Source organism: Callorhinus ursinus, unplaced genomic scaffold (assembly GCF_003265705.2).
Source record: "Callorhinus ursinus isolate GAN/ISIS: 27379988/994484 unplaced genomic scaffold, GSC_fseal_2.0 scaffold65, whole genome shotgun sequence".
In the NCBI taxonomy this organism is placed as follows: Eukaryota; Metazoa; Chordata; class Mammalia; order Carnivora; family Otariidae; genus Callorhinus; species Callorhinus ursinus.
Genome location: NW_027397127.1, coordinates 731748 through 744708, shown reverse-complemented (window position 1 = coordinate 744708; position 12961 = coordinate 731748). Strand labels below are relative to the sequence as shown.

Below are 12961 nucleotides of genomic sequence, written 5' to 3'. Positions count from 1 at the left end.
GCTATCTCTCTCTGTCAGATGAATAAATAAAATCTTAAAAAATATATAGTCATTGAAAAAAATAGATCAGGTAGAGCAATAGGCTAGACACAGTTCAAGGGACAATCAGTGTGTTGACAAATAAATTTCCCTAAGCATAATGATGAGGAATAAACAAATGGGAAATACATTTTAAAAGTCAACAAATAGGGAGTATATATTGAGTACCTCCAAGATATAGCTAAAATTTTTCAGAAGGAATGAATGGATAGAATGAAGTAGAAGCATTATTTGAAACACAATGGAATATTACTCAGCCTTAAGAAGGAAGGAAATTCTGACTTATGCTACTGCATGGATGAACCTTGAGGATAGTATGCTAAGTGAATTAAACCAGTCTCAAAAAGACAAATACTATATGAATGTATTTACATGAAGTATTTACAGTAGTAAAAACTATAGAGAGAGAAAATAAAATGGTGTTTCCCAGGGACTGTGGGGAAATGAGAAATGGGGAGTTATTTTTTCATGGATATAGGATTTTGGTTTAATAAGATGAAAAGAGTTCTGGAGATGGATGATGGTTATGGTAATACAACATCATGAAGTGTATCTAATACCACTGACTGCACACTTTAAGAATGGTTAAAATGGGGCTGCCGCCATCGTGCCAGCCCCTCGGGTCTCAACGAGGCCGGGTGACGCTCCAGAATGGGAGACAAGCCAATTTGGGAGCAGATTGGATCCAGCTTCATTCAACATTACTACCAGTTATTTGATAACGACAGAACCCAACTAGGCGCAATTTATATTGACGCATCATGCCTTACGTGGGAAGGACAGCAGTTCCAGGGGAAAGCTGCCATTGTGGAGAAGTTGTCTAGCCTTCCGTTCCAGAAAATCCAGCACAGCATCACGGCACAGGACCATCAGCCCACGCCAGATAGCTGCATCATCAGCATGGTTGTGGGCCAGCTCAAGGCTGATGAAGACCCCATCATGGGGTTCCACCAGATGTTCCTATTAAAGAACATCAACGATGCTTGGGTTTGCACCAATGACATGTTCAGGCTTGCCCTGCACAACTTTGGCTGACCTCCTCCCAGCCAGGCACTCATGCTGTTTCCTCCTCCCTCCTCTTCCTGATACTATTCACACTCCTCCAGATGCCCCAAATATCATACACAAACGAGCAGGGCCGTGGCGGGAGCGGGCGCAGTGCGCTGCTACCGAGGTATTGTGCATGATGTTTGGATGCTAGACTAGTTGCATCTGACAGGAGAAGTTTGTGTTGTACCAGCGCATGCCTTGGAAAGACTTAAGTAATGCAAAAGGTTGTCTTTTTTTTTTTTTTTTTTTTAATCTACTGACAAGTTGCTCTAGTAACCCAAAGAAGTGAAGGAGAAAGCAGCTGCCTCACCGCCCAGATATTGATTTGTTCGGATGTTTCAATGCCTCATGATACAATAAAACCACAAAATTTTCTTAACAGTTTAAAAAAAAAAAAAGAATGGTTAAAATGGTAAATTTCATGCTATGTATATTTCACCACAATAAAGAACAGGGAGGGGTGGATCATAGATCTAAATGTGAAACATAAGACTATAAAATCCACGATATTAACAATAATGAGTCATAAGGCTGAGAGAATCTTTTCTAAGCTTTGAACAATAAATTATCTTTTATCATTTCATAATTTAAAAAACAGACTAAATCATCATTTTATAGATTTATTGCAAAATATACTACAAAATTATTGACATATGAAGAGTTTATCAAATATATGCAGCCAAAATGAACACAGTAAAAAAAAAAAGTTGATGGGGTTCAGGATATGCTATCCCAAAATAAGTCACCTTGGCATATTACATTTGTGCTTAAGAAATACTTCTCTGGAAAGCTGTTCTGCCATAAAAGTATTTCTTTGTTATGATTTCTAAGAATTTGAAACTCTTAAGGAACAGTTTACTTTAAGATTGTTTTCTCAGAGGAGATAAATATTTTTTTTAATAATTTTGAGAATTCATTAGGAAAGGTCACTTCCAGGGGAAGAACATTTATGACCAGTTTCCTTTAATTGCCCCCACAGTTTTTCTGAATGTCCCTACTTACTTATAAGGGCCTCTTGCTGGCTAAGTGGGTGGAGCAGTCAACTCTTGATCTCAGGGTTATGAGTTCAAGCCCCATGTTAGGTGTGAAGATTACTTAAAAATAAAATCTTTTTTAAAAAACAGTACTTACTCATAAAATTAACAAGGAATTCCAAAAACCTATATGAAGAAAACTAAAAAAAAAAAATTGTGCAGAATATAAGAGAAGAATTAATTAAGTGGAATCACAAACCCTGTTCTTGCATAACAGTACATAACTCAACATTGTAAAATGTTGTCTTCCTAATTTAATCTGTAAATTTAATGTAATCCCAACAAAAATGCAGTCTTTTTTTTTTGGAGGTAGGTTATAAATTATATTTGGAGGAATAAATGAAGAACATCATTCAGGAACACAATGGGAAAAAGAGAGCAATATGAGGGTATAGCCTTGACAAATAATAAAACTTAGTCTCTATAACTAAAACATATCAAACTGGCATAGAAAAAAAATGGAATTTAGAAAATTCAGAAATAGACTCAACATATGATAAAATAAGAGGGGAAAGATGGATTTCTTAATAAGTGGTATTAAGATAGCTCAATTTCCATAAGGAAAACAAAATTGTTTCCACTTGTCACAACAAGCATGTAAGTATATAAGAAAACATGGAAGTGTTTTACCTTCACCTGGAATTAAGAGAAACTTTCCAATTCCAACTCATAATCCAAAAGCTACATGGTAGACAATAAATAATTTTGAATATGTTTTTAATTTACATGAAAAGAAACACCATAAACAAAATAAAAAGACTAATGTAAAACTGGAAATAATATTTTCAACATATATGATGAAAAAGGATTAACTCTCATATCTAAAGAGCTTCTAAATATTGAGGCAAAAACAAACATCTAGAAAAATGGGCAAAAGCTATATGAACAGAAAATTCACAGAAAAAGAAATGCAAATGGTCCTTGGCCATATGAAAAGAATCTCAAATCTGTTCATATAGAAATTCAAATTATATTTTGACTTTTTATTATGGAAAATTTCAAACATACTAAAACAGAATTAAATAGTGAACCCCATGTATCTATCACTCAGCTTCATAAATTATAGAAATATAGTGGTATATTCTGTAGTTAGCCTTCAGATCAAACCACAACCCCAATTCCAGGGGACTGAAACAAACATTTCTCCAGCTGTTAGGAATGTTGATGATTGAAAACTGTGAGCTGAGTTCCTCTCCAGGACTTAAGAAAGCAGCCGTGTTCAAATATTATGCCCCCTTCTGAGGGCAGCCTGCATCCAATGGGGGTCAGTTAGAAGGTATAAAGGCCTGACCTTTGCTTCAAATCAGGACATCACTTATAGGTAACCTCAGCTCTGGAGTTCCCTCTGGGATCTGCTGAGGACCCTTGTTCATTTGCATGATAGTTTAATTTCTCCCTTTGCCCAACACAGCTTCCATCAAATCTGAGTCTGTTTCCTGGGGAACCAACCTGCAACAAATATGAATCAAAACACATTGAGAAGCCATTTCTCACCTATCAGATTGCCAAAAATCCAAAAATTTGACAGCATACTCTGTTGCCAAGGCTGTAGGGGAAAGGCATTTCTTATATGTTACTAGAGAGGAAGGAAAATGATACAATTCATCTGCAGAAGAATTGACAGTATTTAGGAAAATTCCACATACATTGACCATTTTGATACAGAAACTACTAGTTCCAGCAAACTATCCCAAAGATGAACTGGCAAAAATATGGCATGATAGATGCACAAGGATATTTTTTGTAACACTGTTTGTAATTGCAAAAGTCTGTAAAGAACCCAAGTATCCATCAATACAAGACCTTTTGAATAATGTACGGTACATTCACATAAAAAAATATTCAGCAGCTAAACAATGGGCTGGAGAAGAGCACTACATATTTAAATAGAGTAATCTCAAAGGCATACTGTTAAATTAAAAAAGTGTCGAACAATATGTAAAACACGTCACCTTTATCTAAGAAAGGGGAAATACCGAGGTGCTTGGCTGACTTGGTTGGTAGAACATGCAACTCTTGATCTTGGGGTTGTGAGTTCAAGCCCCAGGTTGGGTGTAGAGATTACTTAAAAATAAAATCTTAAAAAAAGGGGGAGGAATATAAATGTATGTATGTTTTTGTTTGTATTAAAACATTGCTGAAAGAAATTATAGAAGGCCTAATTAAGGTGGAAAGATATACTATATTTATGGTTCAGGAAGACACAATATGGTAAAATATAATTTTTCTCTAAATTGATCTATAAATTCAATACAATGCCAAATGAAACCAAATGAAGACTTTTCTGTGGAATGTCACAAGCTGATTCGAAAATTTATATGAAGGGGCACCTGGGTGGCTCAGTCGGTTGAGCCTCTGCCTTCGGCTCAGGTCATGATCCCAGGGTGCTGGGATCGAGCTCCACATTGGGGTCCCTACTCGGGGGGGGGGGCTGCTTCTCTGTCTCCCCCTCCCCCTGCTTGTGCTCTCTCTCTCTGTCAAATAAATAAATAAAATAAGATAAAATCCTAAAAAAAAAGAAAATATATATGGAAATGAAAAGGGCCTAGAATTGCCAAAACAACTTTGAAAAATAACAAACTTGGAAAACTAACACTACCTGTTTTCAAGGCTTTATTTTAAAGCTATAGTAACCAAGACAGTGGTCCTGGCTGGAAAATCAACAAATAGATCAATGAACAAAATTAAAAGTACAAAAGTACACACATACATATGGGCAACTGATTTGTGGCACAGACTCAAACACAATTTAGTGAAGAAATGACAATCTTTCCAACAAACTGTGCTGGAACAATTGCATATTCACATGAAAAAATTAACCTCAATTCATAATATACACCACACACAAATGTTAAGTCATTAACCAAAATGTAAAACCTAAAAATATAAACTTCTAGAAGAAAACATCAGAGAAACCCTTGCAGCTTTGGGTTAGAAAAAGATTTCTTAGATACAATACCAAAAACATGGCCCATAAGAAACAAATTAATAAATTGGACTTGATCAAAATTCAAACATCACTTTGAAAGACACTCAAACAGAGGAAAAGATCAGCCACAGATTGGGGAAAATATATTTGCAAATCACATATCTGATAAAGGAGTTGTTTTCAGAATATATAAAGAATTTTCCAACCTCAATAATACAAAAACAACCCAATTTTTCAAAAGACAAAGGTTTGAACAGACCTTTAACCAAAGAAGATACATATTGTTTACAGATGACATGACTGTCTACATAGAAAATACAGAAGAGTTGAAAAAAAAAAAAAAAACTCCTGGAACTAATAAAATCATAGGAAAGGTACAGGATACAAGGTTGATATATAGATATCAATTGCTTTTCTATATACCTGCTATGAACAAGTGGAATTTGAAATTTAAAAAGCAATACCATTTACATTAGCATCCCCCAAAATGAAATACTTAGGTATAAACCTAAGAAAATATGTATAAGGTCTATATGAGGAAATCTATAAAACTCTGATGAAAGAATTCAAAGAAAAACTAAACGGAGAGATAATCCATGTTTATGGATAGGAAGACCCAATATTGTCAAGATGTCAGTTCCTTCTAACTAGGTCTATATATTCAATGCAATCTTAATCAGAATTCCAGCAAGTTATTTTTGTGGTATTGACAAACTCTTTCTAATGTTTATATGCAGAGGCAAAAGGCCGAGAATTGCCAACACAATACTGAAGGGAAATTACTAAGTTGGAGGACTTGTGCTACCTGATTTTCAGACTTATTATGAAGCTACTGTAACAAGATAATGTGGTATTGGCAAAAGATTAGACAAATAGATCATTGGAACAGAATAGAGAGCCCAGAAATAGACCCACATAAATAGAGTCCACTGATATTTGACAAAGGAACAAAGACAATACAATGGAGCAAAGGTAGACTTTTTAACCAATGGTGCTGGAACAACTGAACATCCACATGCAAAGAAATTAATCTAGACACAAATCTTACATCTTTTGCCAAAATTAACTCAAAATGGATCACAGACCTAAAGGTAAAATGCAAAATTTTAAAACATGCATCCATGGTGGGGATGTAAAATGATAGAACTATTATGGAAGAAAATTTGACAGTTTCTCAAGAAGGTAAATGTATGCCTCCCATATGATTCCACTCCAAGAGAAATGAAAGCATATGTCCATACAAAGTCTTATACCCAGATTTTATTTTTTTAAGTTTTATTTATTTAAGTAGTCTCTACACCCAACATGGGGCTCGAACTCATGACCCTGAGATTGAGACTTCCATGCTCTTCCAACTGAGCCTCCTTGTACCTAATGTGGTATTGGCAAAAGATTACACAAATAGTGCCTCCTTGTACCTAAAATCTTACAACACCTTTATTTGTAATAGCAAAAGCCTGAAAACAACCCCAAAGTGCATCAACATGTGGGTGGATAAAGAAATTATGGTATAGGGACGCCTAGGTGGCTCAGTCGGTTAAGTGTCTGCCTTCAGCTCAGGTCATGATCCCGGGGTGCTGGGGTCAAGCCCCACATTGGGCTCTCTGTTCAATGGGGAACCTGCTTCTCCCTCTGCCTGCTTCTCCCCCTGCTTGCGCACTCTCTCTCTCTCTCTGACAAATAAATAAATAAAATCTTTAAAAAAAAAAGAAATTATGGTATAATCATACAGTGGAATGAAACCTGACAATAAAAATAATGAACTATTTATACATGCCATGACAGTAATGAGTTTCAAAATAATTATGCTGTGTGAAAGTCTACAGAAAATAGTACATTCTGTATGATTCCATTTATATAAAATTCCAGAAAATTAAAACCAAGATAAAGTGATAAAAAACAGATCAGTAATTGCCTGGCATATGGAGGAAGGGGGCGGAATAAGGAAAATTTGGGGGTGATGGATATGTTCACCATTTTGATTGAGGTGGCGATTTCAATGGTATATGCATATGTCAAAATATATCAAACTGTATACTTTAATTATGTGTAGCTTATTGTATGTCAATTATACTTAATAAAATATTTACAAAACAAAGAAAAAAACAGGTAAACAGCGTATCATACGAACGTCACTCTGAGACACATCTTTAGGCACAGTAAAGGTAATACTATGAGTGGGAGTTAACCAACTTAGTATTTCATTAAAAATATTTCATGTGTCATAGCTAGATGGAAGTTAATTATTCTACTACTCTTCATTAAGGAGAAAGGGTAAAAGGTACTAGGAAACGTGGAAAGTATACGAATCGCCTTCTGATTAAAATGGTCCAGTCCCAGATCCCTCACTCTTAGTCACTGCATTATAAAAATTAATCATTCTCAACTCATCCGTCCCTACCCCCACTTCTTTTTTTTTTTTTTTAAAGATTTTATTTATTTATTTGACAGAGAGAGACACAGCGAGAGAGGGAACACAAGCAGGGGGAGTGGGAGAGGGAGAAGCAGGCTTCCCGCAGGAGAGAGCCCGATGCCGGGCTGGATCCCAGGACCCTGGGATCATGACCTGAGCCGAAGGCAGACGCTTAACAACTGAGCCACCCAGGCGCCCCCCTGCCCCCACTTTTTAAGATAACCTGATAACACTATGGCATGTGTTCTTTCAGGACATTACCCATGTGAATACAAAGTACATCTGGGTATCCATTCATACTGATCTATGGCTATACTAAATAGATAAGATTACACAAGAGAACAACAACAACAAAAAGACCCTGCCCATATAGACCTTTCATTCTGGTGAACAAGACAGAGGAACGAAACACATGACCATCCTGTTGTGTATTTTTGGGTTTAGATGGAGCGGTCAGGAAAGTTTTCTCTGATAAGGTAATATTTTACCAGAGACCAAAACAAAGTGAGGGAGTGATTAATATGGATATTACAGACAGAGGAGACCAGAAGTACAAAAGCCCCGAGGTGGGAGCATGCTTGGTTTATTTGGGTAACCACCAAGAGGCCAGTGTGCTTGGATCAGAGTGAGTAAGGGAAAATGTTAGAAGAAAATTTGGAGAAGTAGCCATTGTTAAGATCATGTAGGGACTTGAATCTGAAGGCTTTAAACATGGAAATGACAAGAACTGTTTTTTGTTTGTGTTTTTTTTTTAAAGATGATCTGGTTTCTGTGTTAAATAAAATATAAGGGGGCAAATGTAGAAGCAGGGATACCAGTTAGGGGTTATAATAGTCCAATAGTGGTGAGAAGTGGTTGGATTCAGGATATATTTTAAAAGGTGAATCTGACAGGATTTCTCAACAGATTAAATATCAGGTGTAAAGAGAGAGAAGAATGGAGTATAACTCCAAGTTTGATGAGTTGCCTGAAGAGTGGTGCATTTTACTGAGATGAGGAGCACTAAGGGGAAGCAGGTTGGAGGTGAGGAAATCAAGCACTTGATTTGAACGTTTTTTTATATACTCATGGTTACAACCATATACACGCAGATTCATATAGATGCAAATACACATATATTGATACACAAACACGCATATACACGATTTTAAAAATAGATTTCTGCTCTTGCTTTTGTTCTTCACAAAATTTTAGAGAGCTTTTCACATCAGTGCATATAAATAAATCCCATTCTTTTTAATGTCCTCATGGTATTCCAGCGTATGAATAAGCCATAATTTATTTAAGCATTTCCCAATTGATAAATGGCTATATACTAAATTTTTCTAATATTATCCTCAATATACATACTTCTGCATTTATCCTAACTTTTGTGGGCATTTCTGTATGACTTCTAAAACTATTGAGTCAGATTTTCATTAACAATTATCCTGAGAGAAAGAATTTTTTATTGTCTTTCTAGCATCATCCAGGAGACAGGCTGACTATATCACTTATAGTCCAACCAGGAAAAGAAAACTACTGTGGGTCTTTCCAAAGGAGAGAATCGAACACTGGCATTTGTTGGAAGATGGACATGCTGAGAACCCAAACAGGGAAAGGCAAGGCAACTCAGAGAGTAGAAACGACAGGAAGCCATGCTTATGCTTACCCCTATGGAGGAGTGACAAAAAATAGGAGCTATTATCAGAGCCCAGGAGCTGGGGTCATCCTGTAGCACCTGGAACTAAGACTAGAGCTGGGACCATAGAGGAGTAGTGAAGCCAGGCAGGAGAATCAGCCATTGTTAGAGATGCTAAGAGGAGGTAGAGAGAAGGGGGAAAATACCTTGTTGCCTTCTTGCCTCCGCACACTCTCCTCACATCTGCCCAACCTGCTAAGAAAGGAAGGTGCAAAGATACCCAGGAAAGGCTGTTTTGATACAGAATAGAGCAAGGAAATGGATTCCAGGGCAAAGAGATTAGTGATCAGCACACAGACCAAGACAAATACTCCAGTTAATGGATAGTTGTATCCCCATATGGGAAGTGGAGAAGTCATCAAAATTTTCCATGACTTGGTTAGTTCTCAGTTCACGTTTACGGATTGGTATTCTACTTTTTTATTTGATTTCTGGGATTTTCGATACCAGGAAGACAGTGTCCTAGGGAGCAATTCTAGATATTCCAGCATTGGCAAGATATTCCAGCTCTTGACAATTGTGTATTAATAAATTACCAATAGAATATTTAATGTGAAAATAAAAACTGAGGAAAAAAGAGAGAGGGAAAGAAAAGATAGCAGCATAATGTGTCAGGGAATTTATTTACTTGGCTAGATACTGTGGGGAATTACACTGGTGCTCCAATTCCTATAATCCCAAATAAAAACTCACATCACTTCCCAAAAAGAAATGATTGTGACTGACTTGGGGATGAAGTTCCCTGAGGCCTTCGGTTTAGATGGGCTTGCTTATATGTTTGTACTTGCTAAACACATCTTATTTTGTCTGGAGAATAATTTGGATAGACAGTTCATCAGTGTTCATCATCTGGCATTAAGTTGGTTAGGAACTTGCCTGAGCAGTATTTTATTTTCTTGGCTCTATGCTATAACATCCTGCTCACCGCATAAAACAATTTTTTCCCATAGCCTTATCCACTATTGTTGAACGACAGAAAAAGTGTTTTTCTCCGATAACACTGGTCAAAATTCAGGATTTGAATTCCATGTGTCTTTGTGATGTTAGTGGGAAGACTGAGTTATTTCTTTGTTATGTGGACAAATACCCCCCGAAGTAAGCACTGATGGAGGTTCAGTTTATAGATGTTGAGTGCATTACCCAGTTTCATCATTTATCCAACAAGAAACTTTATGTCAATATAGGCGAACTGCATGCTTCAACGGATCTTTCCTGGCCATTTAGGTATCAACAAGGAGAAACAGATGAAATGCTCCAGAGCCGTGAATCTCAAATGCCTGTTTACAAACCTGTGCTGGATCAATGATCTCATAATCACCAGGGAAATTTGTGTAAGTAAGGAAGTGAGTAAATAAATAAAAAAATAAAGCTGGATTTCTGGGCCCCACCCAAATCACTCAGCCCATGAGATAATCATGTACTGTGGCTGTGTGGGGTCCAGGGATTTATGATTCAAAAAAACTCTCCTGGTGTTCCTGACTTGGGAAATAATGGTCTGGAGTATCTCATACAGTCTATAAAGGTACTCAGAATGTGCTGGTTTAGTTCCAAGATGTTATCAGTGTCAAAAGAAAGGCATATTTGCACATATGCAGAAAATTTCTTACCACCACATTAAAATTGTCACAACCAAGAGGAGCTTTCAGCAGACATGATAACTAGATGTAATGTGGTATTTGGGGCACCTGGGTGGCTCAGTCAGTTAAGTGTCCGACTCTTGATTTCAGCGCAGGTCATGATCTCGGGGTTGTGAGATGGAGCCCCGCGTTGAGCCCCATGTCGGGCTCCACATTCAGTGCAGACTCTACTTGAGATTCTCCTTCTCTCTCTGCCCCTCCCCCTGCTCATGTTATCTCTCTCTAAAATAAATAAATAAAATCTTTAAAGATAAATAAATATATGTAATGTGGTATTCTAGACAGGATCCTGGAACAGAAAAAGGATTATTAGGTAAAAACTAAGGAAATCTGAATAAAGTATGGATTTTAATAATGACATGTCAATATTGATTCATTAATAATAACAAAGGCACCATCCTGATAGGAGATGTTAATAATAGGGGAAACTAGGTATGGGTATGTGGAAACACTGTTCCATCCTCTATTCACAATTTTTCTGTAAATCTGTAATTGTTGTAAAATAAAAATACTCATTTTAAAAATACATCTGGGGTGCCTGGGTGGCTCAGTCGTTAAGCGTCTGCCTTCGGCTCAGGTCATGATCCCAGGGTCCTGGGATCGAGCCCCGCGTCCTGCTCTCTGCTCGGCGGGAAGCCTGCTTCTCCCTCTCCCACTCCCACTGCTTGTGTTCCCTCTCTCGCTGTGTCTCTCTCTGTCAAATAAATAAATAAATAAAATCTTTTTAAAAAAACCATCTGTATGTATCATGATATATAGATTACAAAGTATCTAAACCTACATTATCCATTTTAAATTCAAAAGAACTTATATATGGGACTGTTAGTATTCCCATTTTACAAATGAGAATACTAAGAATTAGAGAAATTAAAAGATCTGGCTGATAGCATAGCTTGTAAATGCTAGAGTAAAGACTCTTGTCTACCAGGATTTCTCAAACTCCCATCCAGTTTCCCCTACAATTAACATCTTTAGTCAGTATGGTACATTTGTTACAATTAATGAATCAATATTGACACATCGTTATGAACTCAAGTCGACAATTTATTCACTTAGTTTTTATCTAATGTCCTTCTTCTTTTCCAGGATCCCATCTAGAATGTCACATTACATTTAGTTATCATGTCTGTTATGGGCTGAATTGTGTCCCTCCAAAATTCTTATGTGGAAGCCCTGATTCCCTGTTCCTCTGAATGTGACCCGTATTTGAAAATAGGGCCTTTAAAGAGGTGATTAAGTTAAAATGAAGCCCTTAGGGTGGCCCCTAATCCAATCTGACTGGTGTCCTTATAAGAAGAGGAAATTTGGACACACAGAAACATCAAATGTGCTCACACACAAAGAAGAGACCATGTGAGGACATGGCTTGAAGGTAGCCATCGGCAAGCCAAGAAGAAAGGCCTCAGAAGAAACCAAACCTACCTATACATTGACCTTGGACTTCTAGCCTCCAGAACCATGAAAAAATAAACTTTGTTGTTATTTTGTTATGGCAGCCCTAGCAAGCTAATACAATGTCTTGCTAAAAATAAATCACCTGTGGGCACTTTTTAATATTAAGATTCCAATGTTCCTACCCATATTTTAGATTCAGTATGTTTTGTGGTGAAGGATAAGAATCTGTATCTCAAACACACTGATGCTTGCTATAATCAACCGATTTTGAAAAATACTATTCTAAGCCAATGGTTTTAAATCTTCGGTGCTCCTAAAAATCCTCTGGGCCTATGGATCTAGTTAAAATGACGATCTTACAGTACCACCCTTAATGTTTCTGATTAAGTAGGTATGTGAAGAGTACAAAACTATTTGAACAGGAATCTCAGGTGATTCTGATATGAGTGGTCTTCAGATCACAGATTGAGAAACATTTTTCTTTCTAGTTCAGTGTACACCAAAGAGGTACACATTCCCCAAGAGGGAACCCAAGATGATCTATTGAGGTTTGAAAAAATAATTTAGAATGTCTATTTACATTTTTAACACATCCTCTAAAAACCTCAATGTCTTGTATGGGGCGCCTGGGTGGCTCAGTCGGTTAAGCTTCTGCCTTCGGCTCAGGTCATGATCTCAGCGTCCTGGGATCGAGTCCCACATGGGGCTCCCTGCTCAGCGGGGAGCCTGCTTCTCCCTCTCCTTCTGCCCCTCCGCCCGCTCGTGCCTGCACATGCGCAATCT

At 37.2% G+C, this 12961-nt stretch overlaps 1 protein-coding gene across 1 annotated transcript; it reads left to right on the top strand.

The window, feature by feature from the left end:
* The first annotated feature begins 640 nt into the window (after nt 1-640).
* LOC112810230 (nuclear transport factor 2) lies at nt 641-1463 on the top strand. Its single transcript, XM_025853730.2, has one exon. The coding sequence runs from the start codon at nt 691-693 to the stop codon at nt 1072-1074; it is 384 nt and encodes a 127-aa protein (XP_025709515.1). The 5' UTR covers nt 641-690; the 3' UTR covers nt 1075-1463.
* The last annotated feature ends 11498 nt before the right edge of the window (nt 1464-12961 follow it).